At 42.6% G+C, this 27,905-nt stretch overlaps 2 protein-coding genes across 2 annotated transcripts; both read left to right on the top strand.

The window, feature by feature from the left end:
* The first annotated feature begins 410 nt into the window (after positions 1–410).
* On the top strand, positions 411–6,632 carry LOC311113054 (uncharacterized protein). The gene is made up of 2 exons (XM_084156189.1): positions 411–515; positions 2,973–6,632. Exons 1-2 carry the CDS (start codon positions 500–502, stop codon positions 4,418–4,420), a joined length of 1,464 nt encoding a protein of 487 aa, XP_084012315.1. The 5' UTR covers positions 411–499; the 3' UTR covers positions 4,421–6,632.
* An 18,242-nt stretch (positions 6,633–24,874) lies between these two features.
* Positions 24,875–26,168, top strand: LOC311112643 (GTPase IMAP family member 4-like; the record flags this gene model as incomplete). Its single annotated transcript, XM_084155788.1, has 2 exons — positions 24,875–25,522; positions 26,001–26,168. 2 exons carry the CDS (start codon positions 24,875–24,877, stop codon positions 26,166–26,168), a joined length of 816 nt encoding a protein of 271 aa, XP_084011914.1.
* Positions 26,169–27,905: the final 1,737 nt, after the last annotated feature.

The following is a 27,905-nucleotide window of genomic DNA, read 5'->3' as shown; positions in this document are numbered from 1 at the left end:
ATGCAAATCCATTTATAACATTTTTGACATGCGTTTTTCTGGATTTTTGTTGTTGTTATTCTGTCTCTCACTGTTCAAATAAACCTACCATTAAAATTATAGACTGATCATTTATTTGTCAGTGGGAAAACATACAAAATCAGCAGGGGATCACATACTTTTTTCCCTCACTGTAACCAAGGTCAGTGGTACTGTACGACAAGTCACCTAGTTATGGGGAACTACAGAGAAAACAAGAGAGACAATGGCTGTGTTTCATTCCAGGTAGATGTTCCCTCCCCTCTGCTCTCATTTACTACCCTTCACAGATCTGATAGGACTGGACATGTAAAAGCTTATCCAGGAAAGATATGTTTATTTTGGCACATTTGACGTAACACGTACAGGTTTCAACACGCCATTCCTTCCTCATAGCAGAAAACCTTTAGACACAGCTAAATAGATTCTTTTAAGTTCACATTCTGTCATTTGAGTAGAGGATACTTGTCTTCATGAGAAGATGGCTTCATCGTCTGGTGAGTGCTTGTTAAACAGAACATATTTTACATTTTAGATGACATTATGGGGCGGTTTCCCGGTCAGAGCTTTAATTACATCAGGACTAGGCTAATTCTGCTACTATTGCTTATCTTCTGATGACTGACTTCTAGACTGTGGAGTCCTTGACTAGAGGGACTAGGTGCAGGTGGTTATGATGTGAGGTTGTTTCAGAAGCCTGGGATGGACTACAAATATTTAAGTGTCAAAAGTTGGAAAAGTGGCAGGTTCTAGGTCTGGGTTGGGCAGTCAGAGTGAAGCTGAGGCAAACAACAAAATACTTTAATTTAAACATTTATATGTTTTTTAATTATTACGTTTCAACACATTCCCTTTTCTCAATTCTGTTCAATTGCTTTGTTTCCATAAATATAATTGTCTTACTTTTTACTCTAAAAACCACGCTAGTTAAAATCAGACAAACATCCAAACCAAACCAAGAAAACGGAAAGGGGTACAAGGTAGTGATACGTCCATTTTCTTAAAGGTCTCACTTCAGCTCAAACAAACTCCATTAGCCATGTGCACTCATCAAATGAAGCCGTTACATGCTCAGACAAAAACTGGGATCCACCATGAATGTAAACCTTGAAATGTTTACTCTTTATAAACATTAAATTCAGTTGGTTAATCTTCAATACTTCATGAATGTAGATTTGTTTAATATATTCCAATCTCAACAGTATTTCATCACAACAATACATGCAGAAGGCTTTTTCATCTCAACACCTATAATGGTCAATCCATGTAAATTGTGCACCAATAATTAATTTAAAAAGCCTGTTATATTAAATGAAGTGCCCTTTAATATAGACCACATGGAGAATTCTATAAATCTGACTTGTATTATGATTTCTAAAGTGCCAAAATTCAGCATTTTGACATGTCCCTCCGTGCCCTCTCTGTGACTTCTAGGAAGATTTATTGCACTTAACCCCAACATTTATCCAAGTTTTCACCATAATTAAAGCCCTAGTAATTTTGTTGCTTTGACAAAGTCAATTCTGAAGATTATTATTTATTTCACGTGATTATTGATTCATTTGCGTCTGTCCCTCATTTTAAAGGGATAGTTTGGGATGTTGGCAATGAGGCCCTTTATCTACTCCCCCAGTGTCAGATTAACTTGTTTTGCTAAGTAGTATTGGAACATCTGTTTCTGTAGACTCCCAGTCATTGTACTAACACTAGTTAGCATTGGCTTGCAAAACAACCTATTAACTTCCTTCATATTTGACACAGATACATAAAAAAGGTATCCACGAGTTCATATGAATCTGGGGAAGTAGATAAAATAATTTGATGACGCCAGAAATTCACATAAAAATTTGATCCTGAGATTTACACTCATATTTAGCCTGCTACAAATGAGAAGTGCACAGGAGGAGCCTCGCCATAGAGATACTCTATATAGAATCTAGGAAGATCCATTAAATTAACAAAGTGGGACATTTTCTCTGAACTTAAACTTTAGATACAATATAACAGAAAGGCAGAGAAGTTGTTTAGAGAGCTCCTATGTTCCTTCACTCTTTTGGATCAAACCAATAGTCACGTTTACTCATACAGAAAAACAAGCATGGAGAGTGTCTTCTTATTCATTGCTTGTAGTTTTTTTTAAGCAATTGTGTCATGTAGTTTAGTTGATTTAGTTAGTTATTGTTAATTAACTTTTAAGCTAGCAGCAGTAAATGCATACATTTTTGGACTTTTAAATTAAAGATATGTACCCATTGATTCTTGAAGTATATATCTTATGCCTCATGAGCTTAATTCACCAGTCGAGCCCCATCAGACCCCAAAATATATAACTATGCTTGTTTTACTCTGTTTGTAAACAATGTATATGTGAACAAATACTGTTTAGCCTCAAAACATTGTTACCACTATAATTTGGGTCAGATAGTAGCTCTGTCTATGAATTTGAAAGTGGTTACATTTCTCCAAGCCCAAACCTCAGCTGTTTACCAAAACAGAGGTGGGGTAACCACTTTGTTATTGGTTCAATTAAGGACTCTAGCTTTAATGTTGGGGCCTGAGTGGCGCAGCGGTCTAAGGCACTGCATCGCAGTACTAGAGGCGTCACTACAGACCAATGTTCTATCCCAGGCTGTATCACAACTGGATGGAATCTGGAGTCCCACAGGGCGGCGCACAATTGGCCCAGCGTCGTTCGGGTTAGGGGAGGGTTTGGCCGGGGTAGGCCTTTATTGTAAATAAGAATTTGTTCTTAACTGACTTGCCTAGTTAAATAAAATAAAATAATGTATTATTTAAGATACAATTATTTACAAGAAATTAGTTAACAATTAATAAATTAATGACACAGGGATCCTTTAGAGATCTTTGTGATTATACATGTATATTACTATACATTGTATGTACAGTATCATTTAAAGTAATTTAAGTCCTAATGATGCGCCTCCTCCCTATAGAGTTAAACCCAATGAGCATTGTGCTGCTGGGGAAAACAGGAAGCGGCAAAAGCAGTGCAGGAAACACCATCTTAGGAGGAGGAAAGGAAGAGCTCAAGACAGATAGTTCAGCCAACTCCGAAACGCACAAGTGTGAAGCAATTACCAAGAAAATCAATGGAAGAAAACTCACTCTAGTAGACACACCTGGACTCTTTGACACAGTCGTCCCTGAAGAGGATCTGATCCCTGAACTAGTGAAATGTATTGTAGAGTGTGCTCCGGGGCTACATGCCTTTCTCATTGTGCTTAAAGTGGACAGGTACACAGTCCACGAGGAACAAGTCATTGCAAAAATTGAAGAATTGTTTTCACCAGAGGCCTTCAAATATGCCACAGTTCTCTTCACTCATGGTTACCAGCTCAAAGGTAAAACCATTAATGATTTTGTGGAAACTAATAAGAAACTGAGTGATCTTGTGAAGAGATGTGGAGGCCGCTGTCACGTCATCGATAATGAATTCTGGAACAGTCCGCAGGATCAGTACAGGAACAACCAGTACCAAGTAGCAGAGCTACTCAACACCATAGAGAAGATGGTGAGAGAGAACGGAGGAGGATGCTACCCCAACGAGATGCTTAAAGCAGTAAAGAGAGAAATACAAGTAGATATAGTGAGTCTTAGAGAGTCAAACAGCCAGATGTCAGAGGAAGAGATCGAAAAACTAGCTAAAGATAGAGCGAGAAAGAAGCTCCTCATCAAATTGTCAGGGATAGCATCAGGTGTAGTGGTAGGAGCTCTACTAGGGGTTGCAGGGTCATTAGCAATAGTACTTTTACTTCTTGCAAAACCACTGATAATCTTAAGTAAAGTAGTTGCAGCAGCAGCAGCAGCAGGAGTATCAGCAGCAGCAGCAGGAGGATCAGCAGCAGCAGCAGGAGGAGCAGGAGGATCAGCAGCAGCAGCAGCAGCAGCAGGAGGATCAGCAGCAGCAGCAGCAGCAGCAGCAGGAGGATCAGCAGCAGCAGCAGCAGCAGGAGGAGCAGGAGGATCAGCAGCAGCAGCAGCAGGAGGAGCAGGAGGATCAGCAGCAGCAGCAGCAGCAGCAGGAGGATCAGCAGCTGCTGTAGAGATGGGAGCTGTAGTTTTGGGGGAGACAGGGGCAACCATTGCAGCGGGTACCGGGTTAGGCATTGCTGCAGGAGTTGTTGCTGGGGCAGCAGCATTAGCAGGAGGAATAGGAGGGGGGATAGTAGGAGGTGCTGCAGCAGAGGATGCAGAGACACCAGCAGAGGCAGCAAAGAAAGCAGCTGAGGCAGTCTGGGAGGAGGGTAAGGCAGTCTGGGAGGAGGGTAAGGCAGTCTGGGAGGAGGGTAAGGCAGTCTGGGAGGAGGGTAAACGTATTATGGACAAAGTACGATGTATGTCAGAGGGGTACAGCGAACTGAGTTTGAGTGATGGAAATTAGTAGCAAGAGCACTCTAGGTATTCAGAAAACACAGGTGAAATGAGTGAATGAGTGATAGCAACGTGTGTTTCAATGGTGTACTATACACACCAGTCAGTACTATACACACCAGTCAGTACTATACACACCAGTCAGTACTATACACACCAGTCAGTACTATACACACCAGTCAGTACTATACACACCAGTCAGTACTATACACACCAGTCAGTACTATACACACCAGTCAGTACTATACACACCAGTCAGTACTATACACACCAGTCAGTACTATACACACCAGTCAGTGCTATACACACCAGTCAGTACTATACACACCAGTCAGTACTATACACACCAGTCAGTACTATACACACCAGTCAGTGCTATACACACCAGTCAGTGCTATACACACCAGTCAGTACTATACACACCAGTCAGTACTATACACACCAGTCAGTACTATACACACCAGTCATTACTATACACACCAGTCAGTACTATACACACCAGTCAGTACTATACACACCAGTCAGTACTAAACACACCAGTCAGTACTATACTACAGAAGAAGAAAAACGTAAGAACAATAAAACGTTGTGTCTTGTGAAAGTTGAGTGACCGTTCAAACAAATATTTTTTTTCTTCAGACAAATGAAATGTTATAACAAGTCATTGTTTTAACAAAATTTACATTAGCAAATGTTTGATTTCAATATTTTAACAGAATTACACTAACAAATGTTTGATTTCAATGTTTTAACAGAATTACAGTAGCAAATGTTTGATTTCAATGTTTTAACAGAATTACACTAACAAATGTTTGATTTCAATGTTTTCACAGAATTACAGTAGCAAGTGTTTGATTTCAATATTTTACAGAATTACAGAACCAAATGTTTGATTGCTATTTTCAAATGATTAAAATAAAAATAATTTCCTTTCAATGGAAATGATGTAATGAGTAAAATAAAAAATGCCACACACAATTAACACATTATACTGTATATATCAAGCATGATTACATCCCTGTCATTATAATGCTGTATGATTTGAAAAAACTGGAGACACAGAGAAGTGGCTCATCAAATAATATTTACCACAATATAGATTTTATATCAATGCTTCCCTTTTCACAGCTTAATAGCTTTTAGTTTATGTAAGTGTAGTCAGTGACATCAGCTTAGTAGCAATTACCAGCGTTGTGGAAATACTACGTTTATTCACTCAAAAATCTTCCTGTTTTTTTATGATCACTATGGTATTCTCTGTATTTACTATTTTTAATTATTAGGTCTTTAGGACTGTGGACTGGCATGTATTCCACACTCTATTGATTGAATTACTTGCAAAAACAATAAAATAGCTAGTTGTTCACAATCTGTTGGATATTCATGTATACACACAATAATTTATTTAAAAGCATAAGAGGTATTTAGAGCATATTAGAGTTTGACTTATTCAGTATCTTGTTCAGGGCAACTCTATCTCGAAGGCAGAAACTCATGTGATAGTTTAAGTTTAGGCAAGAAATGTAATTGGTTGAGTTTTATGTAAGCAATTCCAGTCATCCTGCTATAAAAGCAGATCTGCCTCAGGGGCAGAAAATGAATGTGATTGGTTAAGTTTAGGCACAGGGAACCCACGTGATACCCCCCTCACCCACCACTAACCTAGCCTGGTGCAGTTGTGTAAAGTACTTAAATAAAAATACTTTAAAGTACTACTTAAGTAGTTTTGGGGGGTCTCTGTACTCTACTTTACTATTTATATTTTGGACAACTTTTACTTTTACTTTACTACATTCCGAAAGAAAATAATGTACTTTTTACTCCATACATTTTCCCTGAAACCCCAAAATACTCATCACATTTTGAATGCTTAGCAGGACAGGAAAAGTAGGAAATATTTGATTTCAATGTTTTACAGAATTACAGTAGCAAATGCCTTGATTGATATTTTTATATGATTAAAATATTTCCTTTCAATGTAAATGATGTAATGATTAAAATGAAAACGAAAACTCAAAAAGAACACATTTTCCCTGACAGTACATTTTCCCTGACACCCAAAAGTACTCATTGCATTTTGAATGCTTATCAGGACAGGACAAATTGTCCAATTCATGCACTTATCAAGAGAACATCCCTGGTCATCTGCCTCCGATCTGACTCACTAAACAGACATGCTTCCTTTGTAAATGATGTCTGAGTGTTGGAGTGTGACCCTGGCTTTCAGTAAATAAAGAAAAAAAACAGAAAATGGTGCCGTTTGGTTTGCTTAATGTAAGGAATTTGAAATGATTTATACATTTATTTTTATTTTTGATACTTTAGCATCAAAAGTAAATGTATTTGCTAAAATATAAGTATATTTAAAACCAAATACTTTTATACTTTTAGTCAAGTAGTATTTTTCTGGGTGACTTTCACTTTTACTTGAGTCATTTTCTGTACTTTTTCCACCTCTGGCCTGGTGGAACCAGCCTGATCGCTGTGGTTTCTTTGGGGGGGGCTTGCCTGTTTTGCATGTTATTTTGGCATTAATACGTGTCAGTAAAGAAACGAAACAATCATTGTGTTAATAAAGTCGCATACAAACATGGTCTTTTTTTTTGCTTTCTTGAGTAAGGCAGCTCCAAAATGCAGGTATTTCAGCCTAGCTCATTGCTCATTGGGCAGCCAGCAGAAAATACGGAGTGTAGGTCTTGGTAATGTTCTCTATTGTCTGAGTAGCCAGGCGCTAAAATAAAACGTAGTTCTATTTTTGACACTTGACGTGCTGAAGGGCTCGCCTCTCCCATTTCATCAATGGTTTTTAGGAGCATATACCCACGTGGATGATTGAAAGATTAACTGAGGTCTGTTGTCCTTGGGTCAAAATTACCCTCCACTGTGTTGAACCAACTTTTATTTTAAAGTTGTTTGCCAACCGACATATAAAGTCCACAGAAGAAGAAGAAGACGACTCCTACTACTACTACTAATGAAGGAGGAGAAATTACTAGAAACTAACCAGGTTTCCCCTTTTATCTGTGGATTAATTGTCGAAGTAGAGAACACACAATTTTGTGTGACTTAAAATGGGTCAAAATTCTACAAAGATCCAGAAAAAAAGGACTTTGAGCATTCCAGGTAAAATAACAACCCAATGTTTATATCCCAGGACAAATTAGCTAGCAACAACAAGCTAGCTAGCTAAATGTCTATGAATGATTAATGTGTTTCGACCTGTCCCAAAATTAATATAGTTGATTGGCAAAATGTTGGATCTATGCGTGCAGGAGGTTTGGGGGAGGTTTTTCTCTGAAGCACAGGGCATCAAATAAATGCAGCAACTGATCTGTGATACTATGCCTAATTGTATCAAAACAATTTTAAACAACTAGGCAAAATATAATCTTCATCAGATTACACTATACCTTTGTCTTTAAATAGCCAAGGCTTATCCAAAATAGTAATACAATATTTATAATCACGTACTTCTATTTCTAAAACAATTATCTACACATGCAAATTAAGGAACAGTAATTAATATGTGTGCAGTTTTATGCAAGAAGGGGAAGTGAAAGCTAAGATGTTTTACAGACTCAAGCAACTGTTTCAGTGTTCATGATGAGACAATTTACATTTTACATTTTAGTCATTTAGCAGACGCTCTTATCCAGAGCGACTTACAGGAGCAATTAGGGTTAAATGCCTTTCTCAAGGACACATCGACAGATTTTTTACCTTGTTGGCTCGGGGATTAGAACCAGCGACATTTCGGTTACTGGCACAACGCTCTTAACCACTAAGCTACCTCCCGCCCGCAAAATGTGTCTGGCAGGATATGAGAAGTCATGTGATTACGTGAACTACAGAGAGGACAAACCAAACCAAGAAAACAAAAAGGGCAGAGGAGATGCATCCGTTTTCTTAAATGTCTCACTTCAGCACAAACATACTCCATTAGCCATGTGCTCTCATCAAATGAAAACCTGGGATCCACCATGAATGGAAACCTTGAAATGATTACTCTTTATAAACATTCAATTCAATTGGTTAATCTTCCGTGCATCATGAATGTACAGTATATAATTGTTAAATATTACCTACAATATCTGATTTAATCTGAACAATATTTAATTACAACAATACATGCAGAAGGCTATTTCATCTCAACATCTATAAATGCAATTCCTTGTAAATTGTGCACCAATAATTAATTTTAAAAGCCTGTTATGTTAAATGAAGTGCCCTTTAATATACACTACCAGTCAAAAGATTGGACACACCTACTCATTCAAGGGTTTTTCTTTATTTGTTTGCGCAACTTGGAGAGGATATAGCACCGAAGAGATGTACCGTCATTCTGTACTCCTCCAATCTTTTGTTAGTGTCACCATCTGGCCACCATAGGAATTGCAGGAAGTCTAAGTCATCTTCATGCACACGTACTTGATGGAACATTCCTTCGATATCTGCCATCATGGCAACGAGGTAGGGAAATGGTCTGTCTGCCCAATATAAAGGATCAAAACTGGTAGAGGAATAAAAATAGCATAAATAGGAAAGTATACCAGTTTCATTTGAGGACCAGGATGTTGACAGCTGTGCCATACAGATTGCAAAATAGTTGTGAAGAGATGTTTTATGTACCGATTCCATGGTACAGGGTGTATGAGTTGATATATAAAACGACGCAAGATTCAAGACTTCATGCTTTTCAGCTAAAATTATTGTTTTCTGTAAGTCTTCACAAGGTTTTCACACACTGTTGCTGTTATTTTGGCCCATTCCTCCATGCAGATCTCCTCTAGAGCAGTGATGTTTTGGGGTTGTCACTGGGCAACACGGACTTTCAACTCCCTCCAAATATTTTCTATGGGGTTGAGATCTGGAGACTGGCTAGGCCACTCCAGGACCTTACGAAGCCACTCCTTCGTTGCCCGGGCGGTGTGTTTGGGATCATTGTCATGCTGAAAGACCCAGCCACGTTTCATCTTTAATGCCCTTGCTGATGGAAGGTTTTCACTCAAAATCTCACGATACATGGCCCCATTCATTCTTTCCTTTACACAGATCAGTCGTCCTGGTCCCTTTGCAGAAAAACAGCCCCAAAGCATGATGTTTCCACCCCCATGCTTCACAGTAGGTATGGTGTTCTTTGGATGCAACTCAGCATTCTTTGTCCTCCAAACACAACGAGTTGAGTTTTGACCAAAAAGTTCTATTTTGGTTTCATCTGACCATATGACATTCTCCCAATCCTCTTCTGGATCATCCAAATGCACTCTAGCAAACTTCAGACGGGCCTGGACATGTACTGGCTTAAGCAGGGGGACACGTCTGGCACTGCAGGATTTGAGTCCCTGGCGGCGTAGTGTGTTACTGATGGTAGGCTTTGTTACTTTGGTCCCAGCTCTCTGCAGGTCATTCACTAGGTCCCCCCGTGTGGTTCTGGGATTTTTGCTCACCGTTCTTGTGATCATTTTGACCCCACGGGGTGAGATCTTGCGTGGAGCCCCAGATCGAGGGAGATTATCAGTGGTCTTGTATGTCTTCCATTTCCTAATAATTGCTCCCACAGTTGATTTCTTCAAACCAAGCTGCTTACCTATTGCAGATTCAGTCTTCCCAGCCTGGTGCAGGTCTACAATTTTGTTTCTGGTGTCCTTTGACAGCTCTTTGGTCTTGGCCATAGTGGAGTTTGGAATGTGACTGTTTGAGGTTGTGGACAGGTGTCTTTTATACTGATAACAAGTTCAAACAGGTGCCATTAATACAGGTAACGAGTGGAGGACAGAGGAGCCTCTTAAAGAAGAAGTTACAGGTCTGTGAGAGCCAGAAATCTTGCTTGTTTGTAGGTGACCAAATACTTATTTTCCACCATAATTTGCAAATAAATTCATAAAAAATCCTACAATGTGATTTTCTGGAATTTTTTTTCTCAATTTGTCTGTCATAGTTGACGTGTACCTATGATGAAAATTACAGGCCTCTCTCATCTTTTTAAGTGGGAGAACTTGCACAATTGGTGGCTGACTAAATACTTTTTTTCCCCACTGTATTTGGGGCATGCAATCATCGCAGCTCTGCAGATTTTGTTATGAGGATACATAATCAATAGATCATTTGTTTTGGTACTGCCCCCAGGTAGCCTGTTTCTGGTCTCAGGGTCAGGAATGGCTGAAAATGCATAACATTGATCTAAAATGGACCCTAGAAATAGTATTGTTGTGAGATCTGGAGAGACCGTGTCAGTCAATTACTAATATACTAATACTAAATGTATTTATCTTCAACTCGCAACCTGTGGATTCTATTCGATTAGATAGATTGAAATTGTATGTTAAACATCACAGCAAAGTTGAAAGATATATGGTGTGTAGAAATCCGAAGAGGGTGGCCAGCAGAGATAGGTGGGATGGGCTTAGGGAAGCTGAGGGTTGGGATGTGGAATTGGAGACAAGTGGGAGTAGAGTTGCTGGGCGGGGGATAGAATGACGGTCAAAGAAAACAGTGGTGGCTGATGGGTCTCTGGTTCGGGTCCCCGTTTATGACCATATGGGAGACTTGTCGACGTGCCCTTGAGCAGGTCGTTGACCTTGGTTGCTTCTGTGGGTCGCTCTGGATGGAAGTCTGTCAGATGACTAATGTCATGTAGATGTTGAGCGGCTTCACTGCAAGTAGATTGTATGTTTTAGATATTCAATAAATAAATATATATACAGTACCAGTCAAAGGTTTGGACACACCTACACATTCCAAGGTTTTTCTTTATTTTTACTATTGTCTACATTGTAGAATAATAGTGAAGACATCAAAACTATGAAATAATACATATTGAATCAAGTAGTAACCAAAAATGTGTTAAACAAATCACAATATATTTTATATTTGAGATTCTTCAAATAGCCACCCTTTGCCACAGCTTTGCACTCTTGGCATTCTCTCAACCAGCTTCACCTGGAATGCTTTTCCAACAGTCTTGAAGCAGTTCCCACATATGCTGAGCACTTGTTGGCTGCTTTTCCTTCACTCTGCTGTCGGAATCATCACAAACCATCTCAATTTGGTTGAGGTCGGGGGATTGTGGAGGCCAGGTCATCTGATGCAGCACTCCATCACTCTCCTTCTTGGTAAAATAGCCCTTACACAGCCTGGAGGTGTGTTGGGTCTTTGTCCTGTTGAAAAACAAATGATAGTCCCACTAAGCCCATACCAGATGGGATGGCGTATCGCTGCAGAACGCTGTGGTAGCCATGATGGTTAAGTGTGCCTTGAATTCTAAATAAATCACAGACAGTGTCATCAGAATAGCACCCCCACACCATAACACCTCCTTCTCCATGCTTTAACTACACATGCAGAGATCATACGTTCACCCACAGCGCGTCTCACAAAGACACGGCAATTGGAACCAAAAATCTCCAATTTGGACAGATTTCAAATGGTCTAATGTTCATTGCTCGTGTTTCTTGGCCCAAGCAGGTCTCTTCTTATTATTGGTGTCCTTTAGTAGTGGTTTCTTTGCAGCAATTCAACCATGAAGGCCTGATTCACACGGTCTCCTCTGAACAGTTGATGTTGAGATGTGTCTGTGACTTGAACTCTGTGAAGCATTTATGTGGGCTGCAATTTCTGAGGCTGGTAACTCTAATTAACTTATCCTCTGCAGCAGAGGTAACTCTGGGTCTTCCATTCCTGTGGTGGTCCTCATAAGAGGCAGTTTCATCATAGTGCTTGATGGTTTTGCAACTGGACTTGAAGAAACTTTCAAATGTTCTGTATTGACTGACCCTCATGTCTTTAACTCATGTCTTTAAGTAATGATGGACTGTCGTTTCTTGCCATGATATGGAAATGGTATTTTACCAAATAGGGTTATCCCCCCACCATGTCACAACACAACTGATTGGCTCAAACACATTAAGAAGGAAATAAATTCCATAAATTAACTTTAAAGAAGGCACACCTGTTAAGTGAAATGCATTCCAGGTGATTACTTCATGAAGCTGGATGAGAGAATGCCAAGAGTGTGCAAAGCTGTCATCAAGAAAAAGGGTGGTTATTTGAAGAATCTCAAATATAGAATATATTTTGATTTGTTTAACACTTTTTTGGTTACTACATGAATCCATACAGTGAGGGGAAAAAGTATTTGATCCCCTGCTGATTTTGTACGTTTGCCCACTGACAAAGAAATGATCAGTCTATAATTTCAATGGTAGGTTTATTTGAACAGTGAGAGACAGAATAACAATACAAAAATCCAGAAAAACGCATGTCAAAAATGTTATAAATTGATTAGCATTTTAATGAGGGAAATAAGTATTTGACCCCCTCTCAATCAGAAAGATTTCTGGCTCCCAGGTGTCTTTTATACAGGTAACGAGCTGAGATTAGAAGCACACTGTCACGGTTTCGGCCGAGGCTGCTCCTTCTCCTTGTTCGGGCAGGCTTCGGCGGTCGTCGTCTCCGGAGTACTAGCTGCCACCGTTCTATGTTTCTATGTTTGATTGGTTTTGTCTGTTTTGCTACAACTTTTCCTTATTAGTGTTCATTATGCGTCCTATTTAGTTCTCTTGAGTTTGGTCAGGTGTTGTGTGTAATTGTTCTTTGTCACGTTGTGTGCTAGTTCGTTTATTCTTTTCTCTCTGTATTTTGTGTTTGAGAGAGAGTTCCGCACTTTGTGCGCCTTAGCATACTTTACTGTTGTGAGTAAAGTTCGCCTGTAGCCTGTTGCCGTGTGTGGCTTGTTTTTGGACTTTACTAAAGATGCTGTTCGAAACCTCCGTGTGTCCTGCGCCTGATTCTACACTACTTCTACACTCAACCCTGACATAATTACACACCTCGTAATGGAATCAGCAGGAGCAACCGCACCCAGTGAAATCATCGAGGAGCGTCTTCGTGGACAGAAGGACAGGATTAATCAAATCTGACACGCTCTGGATAGAGTTATGAACACCCTCCATCGATGGGAGACCAGCGGGGTACCCACGCCCCCACCTACCACACCATCACCATCGGTCAGTCCGCCTGTCCAACTTCCGGAACCCAGTGGGATTCGGCTCTCGCTCCCGAGGGCGTACGACGGCACCGCTGCCGGGTGTCAAGGGTTCCTGCTGCAAGTTGAACTCTACCTCGCCACCGTACACCCGGCGCCCTCGGGACACGAGAGCGTTTCCGCCCTAATCTCCTGTCTCACCGGCAAGGCGTTGGAGGAGAATAGACGCCGCTACTATCACCTATGCTGAGTTCTCCCGTCTATTCTACCTCCGGCAGGGGATGAGGAGCGCTCAGGAGTTTGCACTGGAGTTCCGGACTCTAGCGGCAGATGCAAGGTGGAATGAGCGGGCTCTCATAGATCACTTCCCCTGCAGCCTCCGGGAGGACGTCCAGAGAGAGTTGGCGTGCAGGGATACCACGCTTTCGTTTGACCAATTGGTTGACATGGCCATTCGGCTGGACACCCTGCTCGCTACTCGCGGGCGTCCCGGGAGGGGGTCGCCCATTCCACCCTCCAGCACCTCCGAGCCGAGCCCTATGGAGCTCGGAGGTGCTGGCGCTAGAGAACGGAGGAGAAGTAGCCCGAGAGGGGCCGTCCCCTGCACCAACTGTGGCCGTGGAGGGCACACCGCGGCTAGGTGCTGGGGAGGGTCTCCTGGTGGAAGAGAAGGCAGGCCACACATTGGGGAGTCCTCCCAGGTGAGTAGACGCCCCACTTACCCAGAGCTTTCTGTCGTACACATAACTATACCTGTTTGTTTGCCACAGGTTGCACCTCGTTCCCAGCATAAGGTGCTAGTAGATTCAGGCGCAGCTGGGAATTTTGTAGATCGTAAATTCTGTGTAGAGTTAGGGATCCCTCTCCTTCCGGTAAATAATCCTTTCCCGGTACATGCCCTAGATAGCCGTCCGTTAGGATCCGGGTTGATTAGGGAGGTCACAGTGCCATTTAGGATGGAGACGCAGGGGGGTCATGAGGAGACGATTCAGCTCTATCTGATCGACTCTCCTGCGTATCCGGTGGTACTGGGGCTTCCCTGGTTGATTACACATGATCCTACTATTTCGTGGCGAGAGAGGGCTCTTAAGGAGTGGTCTGCCCAGTGTGAGGGGCTATGTCTGGGTGTTTCCGTAGGGGCGACCTCGGTGGAGAGTCCGAACCAAATGCCCGCACTGCACATTCCCCCCGAGTATGAGGATTTGGCACTCGTGTTTAGCAAGACGAGAGCGGCGCGGTTGCCGCCTCATAGACAGGGGGATTGTGCGATAGACCTCCAGGCAGGAGCTGCGCTCCCGCAGAGCCATGTGTATCCTTTGTCACAAGAGGAGAAGAGGGCGATGGAGACATACATTGCCGAGTCTCTGAGACAGGGATACATACGGCCCTCCACTTCGCCCGCGTCCTCGAGCTTATTTTTTGTGAAGAAGAAGGATGGAGGTTTGCGCCCGTGTATTGATTACCGCGGTCTCAATCAGATTACTGTGAAATATAGTTATCCACTCCCTCTGATTGCGACTATGACGGAGTCATTACACGGGGCACGGTTCTTCACAAAATTAGACCTCAGGAGCGCATATAACTTGGTGCGCATTAGAGAGGGCGATGAATGGAAGACAGCATTTAGTACTACCTCCGGTCATTACGAGTATCTCGTCATGCCATACGGGTTAATGAATGCTCCATCAGTCTTCCAATCCTTTGTAGATGAGACTTTCCGGGACATGCAGGGGCAGGGAGTAGTCATGTACATAGACGATATTCTGTTGTACAGTTCTATCCGAGCCGAGCATGTAGCCCTGGTGCGCCGAGTGTTGAGGAGGCTGTTGGAGCATGACCTATATGTCAAGGCAGAGAAATGTCTGTTCTTCCAGGAGTCGGTCTCCTTTTTGGGTTATCAGTTGTCTGCGTCAGGGGTGAAGATGGAGGTTGACCGTGTGTCAGCCGTGCGTAATTGGCAAACCCCAACCACGGTTAAAGAGATGCAGCAGTTCTTGGGTTTTGCGAATTACTACCGGAGGTTTATCCGGGGTTTTGGACAGGTGGCAGCTCCCATAACGTCCCTTCTGAAGGGGGGTCCGGTGCGCTTGCGGTGGTCAGCTGAGGCGGACAGGGCTTTTGGGAGACTGAAGGACCTGTTTACCTCGGCTCTGGTGCTGGCGCACCCGGATCCCGCTTTACCATTCCAAGTGGAGGTGGACGCGTCTGAAGCCGGTATCAGGGCCGTTCTCTCACAACGGTCCGGCACACCACCTAAACACCGCCCCTGTGCTTTTTATTCGAAAAAGCTCCGTCCGGCGGAGCGTAATTATGACGTAGGGGACAGGGAGCTGTTAGCCGTGGTACAAGCCCTAAAGGTGTGGAGGCATTGGCTTGAGGGGGCTCAACACCCTTTTCTCATTTTGACTGACCACCGTAACCTGGAATACATTCGGGAAGCTTGGAGACTGAATCCTCGCCAGGCTCGGTGGACTATGTTTCTAGCCCGGTTCGTGTTTAAGATCACTTACATCCCTGGGTCCCAGAGCGGGAAGGCAGATGCCCTGTCTCAGCGGTATGACACGGAGGAGAGGTCCGTTGAGCCCACTCCCATACTACCTAAGTCTTGTCTGGTTGCACCGGTGGTATGGGAGGTCGATACGGAGATCGAGCGGGCGTTACGCACCGACCCTAGCCCTCCACAGTGTCCGGTGGGTCGGACGTATGTCCCGCTCGAGGTCCGGGATCGACTCATTTATTGGGCTCACACGTCACCCTCCTCTGGCCATCCAGGTATTGGCCGGACAGTGCACTGCCTTAGCACAAAGTACTGGTGGCCAACGTTAGCCAGGGATGTGAGGATTTATGTCTCCTCCTGCTCGGTGTGTGCCCAGTGTAAGGCGCCCAGACACTTGCCCAGGGGTAAGTTACAACCCCTGCCCGTTCCACAACGACCCTGGTCTCACCTCTCGGTGGATTTTGTTACAGACCTTCCCCCCTCCCAGGGGAATACCACCATCCTGGTCGTTGTGGATCGGTTCTCGAAGGCCTGTCGTCTCCTTCCCATGCCGGGTCTTCCTACTGCCCTACAGACCGCTGAGGCTCTATTTACCCACGTCTTCCGGCATTACGGGGTACCCGAGGATATAGTGTCTGATCGAGGCCCCCAGTTTACCTCCAGAGTCTGGAGAGCGTTTATGGAACGGTTGGGGGTTTCGGTGAGCCTTACCTCGGGTTACCGCCCGGAGAGTAATGGGCAGGTCGAACGTGTCAACCAGGATGTGGGTAGGTTTCTGAGGTCGTATTGCCAGGGCTGGCCGGAGGAGTGGGCGAGATATGTTCCCTGGGCCGAGATGGCACAGAACTCTCTCCGCCACTCCTCCACTAAACTAACCCCTTTCCAGTGTGTGTTAGGGTACCAGCCGGTTCTGGCACCTTGGCATGAGAGCCAGATCGAGGCCCCTGCGGTGGATGAGTGGGTGCGGCGCTCGGAGGAGACGTGGAATGCTGCACACATCCATCTGCAGCGAGCCATCCGTCGACATAAGACGAGCGCCGATCTCCACCGCATTGAGGGGCCAGTGTACGCACCTGGAGATCGAGTCTCGCTCTCGACCAGAAACCTGCCCCTCCCCCTGCCCTGCCGGAAGCTGGGTCGGCAGTTTGTGGGGCCTTTTAAAGTCCTGAGGAGATTGAACGAGGTGTGTTACAGGTTACAACTGCCCATTGATTACAAGAATATTAACCCCTCGTTCCATGTGTCTCTCCTCAGGCCGGTGGTAGCTGGTCCACTCCAGGACTATGAGATAGAAGAGACTCCTCCGCCCCCGTTGGACATCGAGGGGGTTCCGGCGTACACTGTTCGGTCCATCCTAGATTCGAGACGCCGGATGGGGGGTCTCCAATATCTCGTGGAGTGGGAGGGGTACGGCCCGGAGGAGCGGTGCTGGGTGCCGAGGAGGGACATCCTAGACCCGTCTCTTCTGACCGAGTTCCATCGTGGTCATCCCACGCGCCCTGCTCCACGTCTTCCTGGTCGTCCCAGAGGCCGGGGTCGGCGCTTGGCTTGAGCCGCGCGTCAAGGGGGGGGGGGGGGGGGTACTGTCACGGTTTCGGCCGAGGCTGCTCCTTCTCCTTGTTCAGGCAGGCTTCGGCGGCGGTCGTCGTCTCCGGAGTACTAGCTGCCACCGTTCTATGTTTCTATGTTTGATAGGTTTTGTCTGTTTTGCTACACCTGTTCCTTATTAGTGTTCATTATGCGTCCTATTTAGTTCTCTTGAGTTTGGTCAGGTGTTGTGTGTAATTGTTCTTTGTCACGTTGTGTGCAAGTTAGTTTATTCTGTTCTCTCTGTATTTTGTGTTTGAGAGAGAGTTCCGCAGCTTGGTGAGAAGGTGACAACAGTTCGTGCGATTATTCACAAATGGAAGAAACACAAAAGAACTGTCAATCTCCCTTGGCCTGGGGCTCCATGCAAGATCTCACCTCGTGGAGTTGCAATGATCATGAGAACGGTGAGGAATCAGCCCAGAACAACATGGCAAGATCTTGTCAATGATCTCAAGGCAGCTGGGACCATAGTCACCAAGAAAACAATTGGTAACACACTACGCCGTGAAGGACTGAAATCCTGCAGCGCCCGCAAGGTCCCCCTGTTCAAGAAAGCACATATACATGCCCATCTGAAGTTTGCCAATGAACATCTGAATTATTCAGAGGAGAACTGGGTGAAAGTGTTGTGGTCAGATGAGATCAAAATGGAGCTCTTTGGCATCAACTCAACTCGCCATGTTTGGAGGAGGAGGAATGCTGCCTATGACCCCAAGAACACCATCCCCACGTCAAACATGGAGGTGGAAACATTATGCTTTGGGGGTGTTTTTCTGCTAAGGGGACAGGACAACTTCACTGCATCAAAGGGACGATGGACGGGGCCATGTACCGTCAAATCTTGGGTGAGAACCTCCTTCCCTCAGCCAGGGCATTGAAAATGGGTCGTGGATGGGTATTACAGCATGACAATGACCCAAAACACACGGCCAAGGCAACAAAGGAGTGGCTCAAGAAGAAGCACATTAAGGTCCTGGAGTGGCCTAGCCAGTCTCCAGACCTTAATCCCATAGAACATCTGTGGAGGGAGCTGAAGGTTCGAGTTGCCAAACGTCAGCCTCGAAACCTTAATGACTTGGAGAAGATCTGCAAAGAGGAGTGGGACAAAATCCCTCCTGAGATGTGTGCAAACATGGTGGCCAACTACAAGAAACGTCTAAGTCATGTTTTGCAGAGGGGTCAAATACTTATTTCCCTCATTAAAATGCAAATCAATTCATAACATTTTTGACATGCGTTTCTCTGGATTTTTTTGTTGTTATTCTGTCTCTCATTGTTCAAATAAACCTACCATTAAAATTATAAACGGATCATTTCTTTGTCAGTGGGCAAACGTACAAAATCAGCAGGGGATCAAATACTTTTTTCCCTCACTGTATGTGTTATTTCATTATTTTTATGTCTTCACTATTATTCTACAATGTAAAAAATTATAAAAATACAGAAAAACCCTTGAATGATTAAGTGTGTCCAAACCTTTGACTGGTAGTTGGTATATATAATAACTCTAACGAACTTATCCTCTGCAGCAGAGGTAACTCTGGGTCTTCCATTCCTGTGGTGGTCCTCATTAGAGCCAGTTTCATCATAGCGCTTGATGGTTTTTGCGATTGCACTTGAAGAAACTTTCAAAGTTCTTGAAATGTTCTGTATTGACTGACCTGCATGTCTTAAAGTAATAAATGGACTGTCGGAGGCCTTTGCTTATTTGTGCTGTTCTTGCCATAATATGAACTTGATCTTTTACCAAATAGGGCTATCTTTTGTATATCACTCCTACCTTGTTACAACACAACTGATTGGCTCAAACGCATTAAGGAAAGAAATTCCACAAATTAACTTTTAACAAGGCGCACTGGTTAATTGAAATGCATTCCAGGAGACTACCTAATGAAGCTGGTTGAGAGAATGCCAAGAGTGTGCAAAGCTGTCATCAAGGCAAAGGGTGGATACACTGCATCAACCAATGGTTGCATACCACAGTTCAGCACCTATCCAGGAGTTGAGATTTGGCAGGCGTCTGCAGTGTAGTCAGTCATCCTCTCATTGAACTGGACCACATCCTAAAAGTTGACTTGCATAGATACTAAGGCCATACTGGGATTGCCTCCAAAATGGACGAAGACTGGGGCCTAACTATGAGTTCACCATTTCTGATTAACTGACTCTCTCTCTCTCTCTCTCTCTCTCTCTCTCTCTCTCTCTCTCTCTCTCTCTCTCTCTCTCTCTCTCTCTCTCTCTCTCTCTCTCTCTCTCTCTCTCTCTCTCTCTCCCCCCATAAAGCAGGATGAGATTATAGATTTTGAAACAGCCAGGCATGGGCTGGGCTGGGCAAGTGTCTGACTCACCTGTTTTTACTCTATGTGTTTTTCTGTGTGTGTGTGTGTGTATGTGTGTGTGAGTGTGCGTGTGTCTGTGTGTGTGTGTGTGTGTGTGTGTGTGTGTGCATGGGTGTGTGCGTCACACTTATCTTTACTGCAAGGAGGGATCATTACACATGAACACTACATTATACAAATATACATTATGTCAGGAATGCTGTGCTCCTAACATTCATATGTAGAAACCAAGTCTCTTTCTAATCTTTAAATCATGAGGGGTATAGAGGAGGGCTTTATAGGTTTGGTTGAGGTCAGGATCAGAGTTACTACTTTGAGGCTCCACTGTTGAGATTGAAGAACCTTGTAAAGGGATTGATACTTTGAGGCTCCACTGTTGGGATTGAGGAAATGTATCTCTGTCATATTCTCCACCCTTCTCCTGTTGAAAGAGAAAGTAAAATATAGAGTTTCCTAGTGTTTAGTCTTTATAAACATGCAACTCAATAGGTTAATCTTCAGTACTTCATGAATGTATATATTTTTGTATTTTCCATACAACATCTTCCAACATTTCATCTCAAGGGTATTTAATCTCAACAGCTATAAAAAAAAAAAACATCACACAACTCTAACCTTTCTGTTTGGTTTTATGGCTGTCATATACAGTGAGGGAAAAAAAAGTATTTGATCCCCTGCTGATTTTACACGTTTTCCCACTGACAAAGACATGATCAGTCTATAATTTTAATGGTAGGTTTATTTGAACAGTGAGAGACAGAATAACAACAACAACATCCAGAAAAACGCATGTCAAAAATGTTATCAAATTATTTCCATTTTAATGAGGGAAATAAGTATTTGACCCCTCTGCAAAACATGACTTAGTACTTGGTAGCAAAACCCTTGTTGGCAATCACAGAGGTCAGACGTTTCTTATAGTTGGCAACCAGGTTTGCACACATCTCAGGAGGGATATTGTCCCACTCCTCTTTGCAGATCTTCTCCAAGTCATTAAGGTTTCGAGGCTGACGTTTGGCAACTCGAACCTTCAGCTCCCTCCACAGATTTTCGATGGGATTAAGGTCTGGAGACTGGCTAGGCCACTCCAGGACCTTAATGTGCTTCTTCTTGAGCCACTCCTTTGTTGCCTTGGCCGTGTGTTTTGGGTCATTGTCATGCTGGAATACCCATCCACGACCCATTTTCAATGCCCTGGCTGAGGGAAGGAGGTTCTCACCCAAGATTTGACGGTACATGGCCCCGTCCATCGTCCCTTTGATGCGGTGAAGTTGTCCTGTCCCCTTAGCAGAAAAACACCCCCAAAGCATAATGTTTCCACCTCCATGTTTGACGGTGGGGATTGTGTTCTTGGGATCATAGGCAGCATTCATCCTCCTCCAAACACGGCGAGTTGAGTTGTTGCCAAAGAGCTCGATTTTGGTCTCATCTGACCACAACACTTTCACCCAGTTCTCCTCTGAATCATTCAGATGTTCATTGGCAAACTTCAGACGGGCCTGTATATGTGCTTTCTTGAGCAGGGGGACGTTGCGGGCGCTGCAGGATTTCAGTCCTTCACGGCGTAGTGTGTTACCAATTGTTTTCTTGGTGACTATGGTCCCAGCTGCCTTGAGAAAATTGACAAGATCCTCCCATGTAGTTCTGGGCTGATTCCTCACCGCTCTCATGATCATTGCAACTCCACGAGGTGAGATCTTGCATGGAGCCCCAGGCCGAGGGAGATTGACAGTTATTTTGTGTTTCTTCCATTTGCGAATAATCGCACCAACTGTTGTCACCTTCTCACCAAGCTGCTTGGCGATGGTCTTGTAGCCCATTCCAGCTTTGTGTAGGTCTACAATCTTGTCCCTGACATCCTTGGAGAGCTCTTTGGTCTTGGCCATGGTGGAGAGTTTGGAATCTGATTGATTGATGGCTTCTGTGGCCAGGTGTCTTTTATACAGGTAACAAACTCAGATTAGGAGCACTCCCTTTAAGAGTGTGCTCCAAATCTCAGCTCGTTACCTGTATAAAAGACACCTGGGAGCCAGAAATCTTTCTGATTGAGAGGGGGTCAAATACTTATTTCCCTCATTAAAATGCAAATCAATTTATAACATTTTTGACATGCGTTTTTCTGGATTTTTGTTGTTGTTATTCTGTCTCTCACTGTTCAAATAAACCTACCATTAAAATTATAGACTGATCATTTATTTGTCAGTGGGCAAACGTACAAAATCAGCAGGGGATCAAATACTTTTTTCCCTCACTGTAACCAAGGTCAGTGGTACTGTATGACAAGTCACCTAGTTATGGGGAACTACAGAGAAAACAAGAGAGACAATGGCTGTTTTTCATTCCAGGAAGATAGTCACTCCCCGCTGCTCTCATTTACTCCCCTTCACAGATCTGATAGGACTGGATATGTAAAAGCTTATCTAGGAGAGAGATGTTTATTTTGGCACATTTGACGTAACACGTACAGGTTTCAACACGCCATTCCTTCCTCATAGCAGAAAACCTTTAGACACAAATAGATTGTTTTAAGTTCACATTCTGTCATTTGAGTAGAGGATACTTGTCTTCATGAGAAGATGGCTTCATCGTCTGGTGAGTGCTTGTTAAACAGAACATATTTTACATTTTAGAAGACATTATGGGGCGGTTTCCCGGTCAGAGCTTTAATTACATCAGGACTAGACTAATTCTGCTACTATTGCTTATCTTCTGATGACTGACTTCTAGACTATGGAGTCCTTGACTAGAGGAACTAGGTGCAGGTGGTTATTACCTGAGGTTGTTTCAGAAGCCTGGGATGGACTACAAATATTTAAGTGTCAAAAGTTGGAAAAGTGGCAGGTTCTAGGTCTGGGTTGGGCAGTCAGAGTGAAGCTGAGGCAAACAACAAAATACTTTAATTTAAACATTTATATGTTTTTTAATTATTACGTTTCAACACATTCCCTTTTCTCAATTTTGTTCAATTGCTTTGTTTCCATAAATATAATTGTCTTACTTTTTACTCTAAAAACCACGCTAGTTAAAATCAGACAAACATCCAAACCAAACCAAGAAAACGAAAAGGGGTACAAGGTAGTGATACGTTCATTTTCTTAAAGGTCTCACTTCAGCTCAAACAAACTCCATTAGCCATGTGCACTTATCAAATGAAGCCGTTACATGCTCAGACAAAAACTGGGATCCACCATGAATGTAAACCTTGAAATGTTTACTCTTTATAAACATTAAATTCAGTTGGTTAATCTTCAGTACTTCATGAATGTAGATTTGTTTAATATATTCCAATCTCAACAGTATTTCATCTCAACTATACATGCAGAAGGCTATTTAATCTCAACAGCTATAATGGTTATTCCATGTAAACTGTGCACCAATAATTAATTTAAAAAGCCTGTTATATTAAATGAAGTGCCCTTTAATATAGACCACATGGAGAATTCAATACATCTGACTTGTATTATGATTTCTAAAGTGCCAAAATTCAGCATTTTGACATGTCCCTCCGTGCCCTCTCTGTGACTTCTAGGAAGATTTATTGCACTTAACCCCAACATTTATCCAAGTTTTCACCATAATTAAAGCCCTAGTAATTTTGTTGCTTTGACAAAGTCAATTCTGAAGATTATTATTTATTTCATGTGATTATTCATTCATTTGCGTCTGTCCCTCATTTTAAAGGGATAGTTTGGGATGTTGGCAATGAGGCCCTTTATCTACTCCCCCAGTGTCAGATGAACTCGTTTTGCTAAGTAGCGTTAGAGCAATTCCTGTAGACTCCCAGTCATTGTACTAACACTAATTAGCATTGGCTTGCGAAACAACCTATTAACTTCCTTCATATTTGACACAGATACATAAAAAAGGTATCCACGAGTTTATATGAATCTGGGGAGGTAGATCAAATCATTTGATGACGCCAGAAAGTCACATTAAAGTTTGATCCCGAGATTAACACTTATATTTAGCCTGCTACAAATGAGAAGTGCACAGGAGGAGCCTCGCCATAGAGATACTCTATAGAGAATCTAGGAAGATCCATTAAATTAACAAAGTGGGACATTTTCTCTGAACTTAAACTTTAGATACAATATAACAGAAAGGCAGAGAAGTTGTTTAGAGAGCTTCTAAGTTCCTTCACTCTTTTGGATCAAACAAATAGTCACGTTTACTCATACAGAAAACAAGCATGGAGAGTGTCTTCTTATTCATTGCTTGTAGTTTTTTTTAGCAATTGTGTCATGTAGTTTAGTTGATTTATTTAGTTATTGTTAATTAACTTTTAAGCTAGCAGCAGTTAATGCATACATTTTTGGACTTTTAAATGAAAGATATGTACCCATTGATTCTTAAAGTATATATCTTATGCCTCATGAGCATAATTCACCAGTCGTGCCCCATCAGACCCCAAAATATATACCTATGCTTGTTTTACTCTGTTTGTAAAGAATGTGAATGTGAACAAATACTGTTTAGCCTCAAAACATTGTTACAACTATAATTTGGGTCAGATAGTAGCTCTGTCTATGAATTTGAAAGTGGTTACATTTCTCCAAGCCCATCCCGCAGCTGTTTACCAAAACAGAGGTGGGGTAACCACTTTGATATTGGTTCAATTAAGGACTTTAGCTTTAATGTTGGGGACTGAGTGGCGCAGCGGTGTAAGGCACTGCATCGCAGTACTAGAGGCGTCACTACAGACCAAGGTTCTATCCCAGGCTGTATCACAACTGGACTGAATCTGGAGTCCCATAGGGCGGCGCACAATTGGCCCAGCGTCATCTGGGTTAGGGGAGGGTTTGGCCGAGGTAGGCCTTCATTGTAAATAAGAATCTGTTCTTAACTGACTTGCCTAGTTAAATTAAATTAAATAATGTATTATTTAAGATACAATTATTTACAAGAAATTAGTTAACAATTAATTAATTCATGACACAGGGATCCTTTAGAGATCTTTGTGATTATACATGTATATTACTATACATTCTATGTACAGTATTATTAAAAGTAATTTAAGTCATAATGATGCCCCTCCTCCCTATAGAGTTCAACACAATGAGGATTGTGCTGCTGGGGAATACAGGAAGCGGCAAAAGCAGTGCAGGAAACACCATCTTAGGAGGAGGAAAGGAACAGTTCAAGATAGGTAGTTCAGTCAACTCCGAAACGCACAAGTGTGAAGCAAAGACCAAGGAAATCAATGGAAGAAAACTCACTGTAGTAGACACACCTGGACTCTTTGACACAGACATCCCTGAAGAGGATCTGATCCCTGAACTAGTGAAATGTATTGTAGAGTGTGCTCCGGGGCCACATGCCTTTCTCATTGTGCTTAGAGTGGACAGGTACACAGTCCACGAGGAACAAGTCATTGCAGAAATTGAGAAATGTTTTTCACCAGAGGCCTTCAATTACGCCACAGTTCTCTTCACTTATGGTGACCAGCTTCCTGAAGGACAAACTATTCAGGATTTTGTGAAAAAAAATGAGAAACTGAGTGAGCTTGTGGAGAGATGTGGAGGCCGCTGTCACATCATCGACAACAAATACTGGAGCACCAATCAGCAGGATCAGTACAGGAGAAACCAGTACCAAGTAGCAGAGCTACTCAACACCATAGAGAAGAGGGTGAGAGAGAACGGAGGAGGATGCTACACCAATGAGATGCTCCAAGCAGTAGAGAGAGAAATACAAGTAGAGATAGTGAGTCTTAGAGAGTTCAAACAGCCAGATGTCAGAGGAAGATATCAAAAAACTAGCTAAAGATAGAATGAGAAAGAAGCTCCTCATCAAATTGTCAGGGATAGCATCAGGTGTAGTGGTAGGAGCTCTACTAGAGGCTGCAGGGTCATTAGCAATAGTACTTTTACTTCTTGCAAAGCCACTGATAATCTTAAGTAAAGTAGTTACAGCAGCAGCAGGAGGATCAGCAGCAGCAGCAGGAGGATCAGCAGCAGGAGGAGGATAAGCAGCAGGAGGAGCAGCAGCAGCAGCAGGAGGAGCAGCAGCAGCAGCAGGAGGAGCAGCAGCAGCAGCAGCAGGAGGATCAGCAGCAGCAGCAGCAGGAGGAGCAGCAGCAGCAGCAGGAGGATCAGCAGCAGCAGGAGGATCAGCAGCAGCAGCAGTAGCAGCAGGAGGATCAGCAGCTGCTGTAGAGATGGGAGCTGTAGTTTTGGTGCAGACAGGGGCAACCATTGGAGTGGGTATGGGGTTAGGCATAGCTGAAAGAGTTGATGCTGGGGCAGCAGCATTAGCAGGAGGAATAAGAGGGGGGATAGTAGGAGCTGCTGCAGCAGAGGATGCAGAGACACCAGCAGAGGCAGCAAAGAAAGCAGCTGAGGCAGTCTAGGAAGAGGGTAAGGCAGTCTGGGAGGAGGGTAAGGCAGTCTGGGAGGAGGGTAAGGCAGTCTGTGAGGAGGTTGAAGGTATTATGGACAAAGTACGATGTATGTCAGAGGGGTACAGCGAACTGAGTTTGAGTGATGGAAATTAGTAGCAAGAGCACTCTAGGTATTCAGAAAACACAGGTGAAATGAGTGAAAGAGTGATAGCAACATGTGTTTCAATAGTTTACTATACACACCAGTCAGTACTATACACACCAGTCAGTACTATACACACCAGTCAGTACTATACACACCAGTCAGTACTATACACACCAGTCAGTACTATACACACCAGTCAGTACTATACACACCAGTCAGTACTATACACACCAGTCAGTACTATACACACCAGTCAGTACTATACACACCAGTCAGTACTATACACACCAGTCAGTGCTATACACACCAGTCAGTACTATACACACCAGTCAGTACTAAACACACCAGTCAGTACTAAACACACCAGTCAGTACTATACCACAGAAGGAGAAAAAAATAAGAACAATAAAACGTTGTGTCTTGTGAAAATTAAGTGACTGTTCAAACAAATATTTATTTTTTCAGACAAATCAAATGTTATAACATGTCATTGTTTTAACAAAATTACAGTAGCAAATGTTTTATTTCAATGTTTTAACAGAATTACCCTAACAAATGTTTGATTTCAATGTTTTAACAGAATTACAGTAGCAGATGTTTGATTTCAATGTTTTACAGAATTACAGAAGCAAATGTTTGATTGCTATTTTCTAATGATTAAAATGAAAATTATTTCCTTTCAATGTAAATGATGTTATGAGTAAAAAAAAAAATACCACACAAAAAGAACACATTATACTGTATATAACATGCATGATTACATCCCTGTCTCTGGAGACACAGAGAAGTGGCTCATAAAATAATATTTACCACAATGTAGATTTTATATCAATGCTTCCCTTTTCACAGATTAATAGCTTTTAGTTTATGTAAGTGTAGTCAGTGACATCAGCTTAGTAGCAATTACCAGCATTGTGGAAATATTACGTTTATTCACTCAAAAATCTTCCAGTTTTTTTATGATCACTATGGTATTCTCTGTATTTACTATTTTTAATGATTAGGTATTTAGGACTGTGGACTGGCATGTATTCCACACTCTATTGATTGAATTACTTGCAAAAACAATAAAATAGCTAGTTTTTCACAATCTGTTGGATATTTATGTGTACATTAAAATAATGTATTTTAAAGTATAAGAGGTATTTAGAGCATGTTCAGGGCAGCTCTATCTCGAAGGCAGAGTCTAATGTGAAAGTTTAGCAAGCAATTCCAATCATCCTGTTATAAAACCACATCTGCCTCAGGGGCAGAAAATGAATGTGATTGGTTAAGTTTAGGCACAGGGAACCCACGTGATACCCCCCTCACCAACCACCAACCTAGCCTGGTGCAGTTGTGTAAAGTACATAAGTAAAAATACTTTAAAGTACTACTTAAGTAGTTTTTTGGGGGTATCTGTACTCTACTTTACGATTTATATTTTGGACAACTTTTACTTCACTGCATTCCTAACGAAAATCATGTACTTTTTACACCATACATTTTCCCTGACACCCAAAAACACTCATCACATTTTGAATGCTTAGCATAACAGGAAAAGTAGCAAATATTTGATTTCAATGCGGTACAGAATTACAAGAGCAAATGTTTGAATTATT

The sequence above is a fragment of the Coregonus lavaretus genome (assembly GCF_964263955.1).
Source record: "Coregonus lavaretus genome assembly, chromosome: 39".
Taxonomy (NCBI): Eukaryota; Metazoa; Chordata; class Actinopteri; order Salmoniformes; family Salmonidae; genus Coregonus; species Coregonus lavaretus.
Note: the sequence above shows the minus strand (reverse complement) of the source record. Positions and strands in the feature narration are given on the sequence as shown.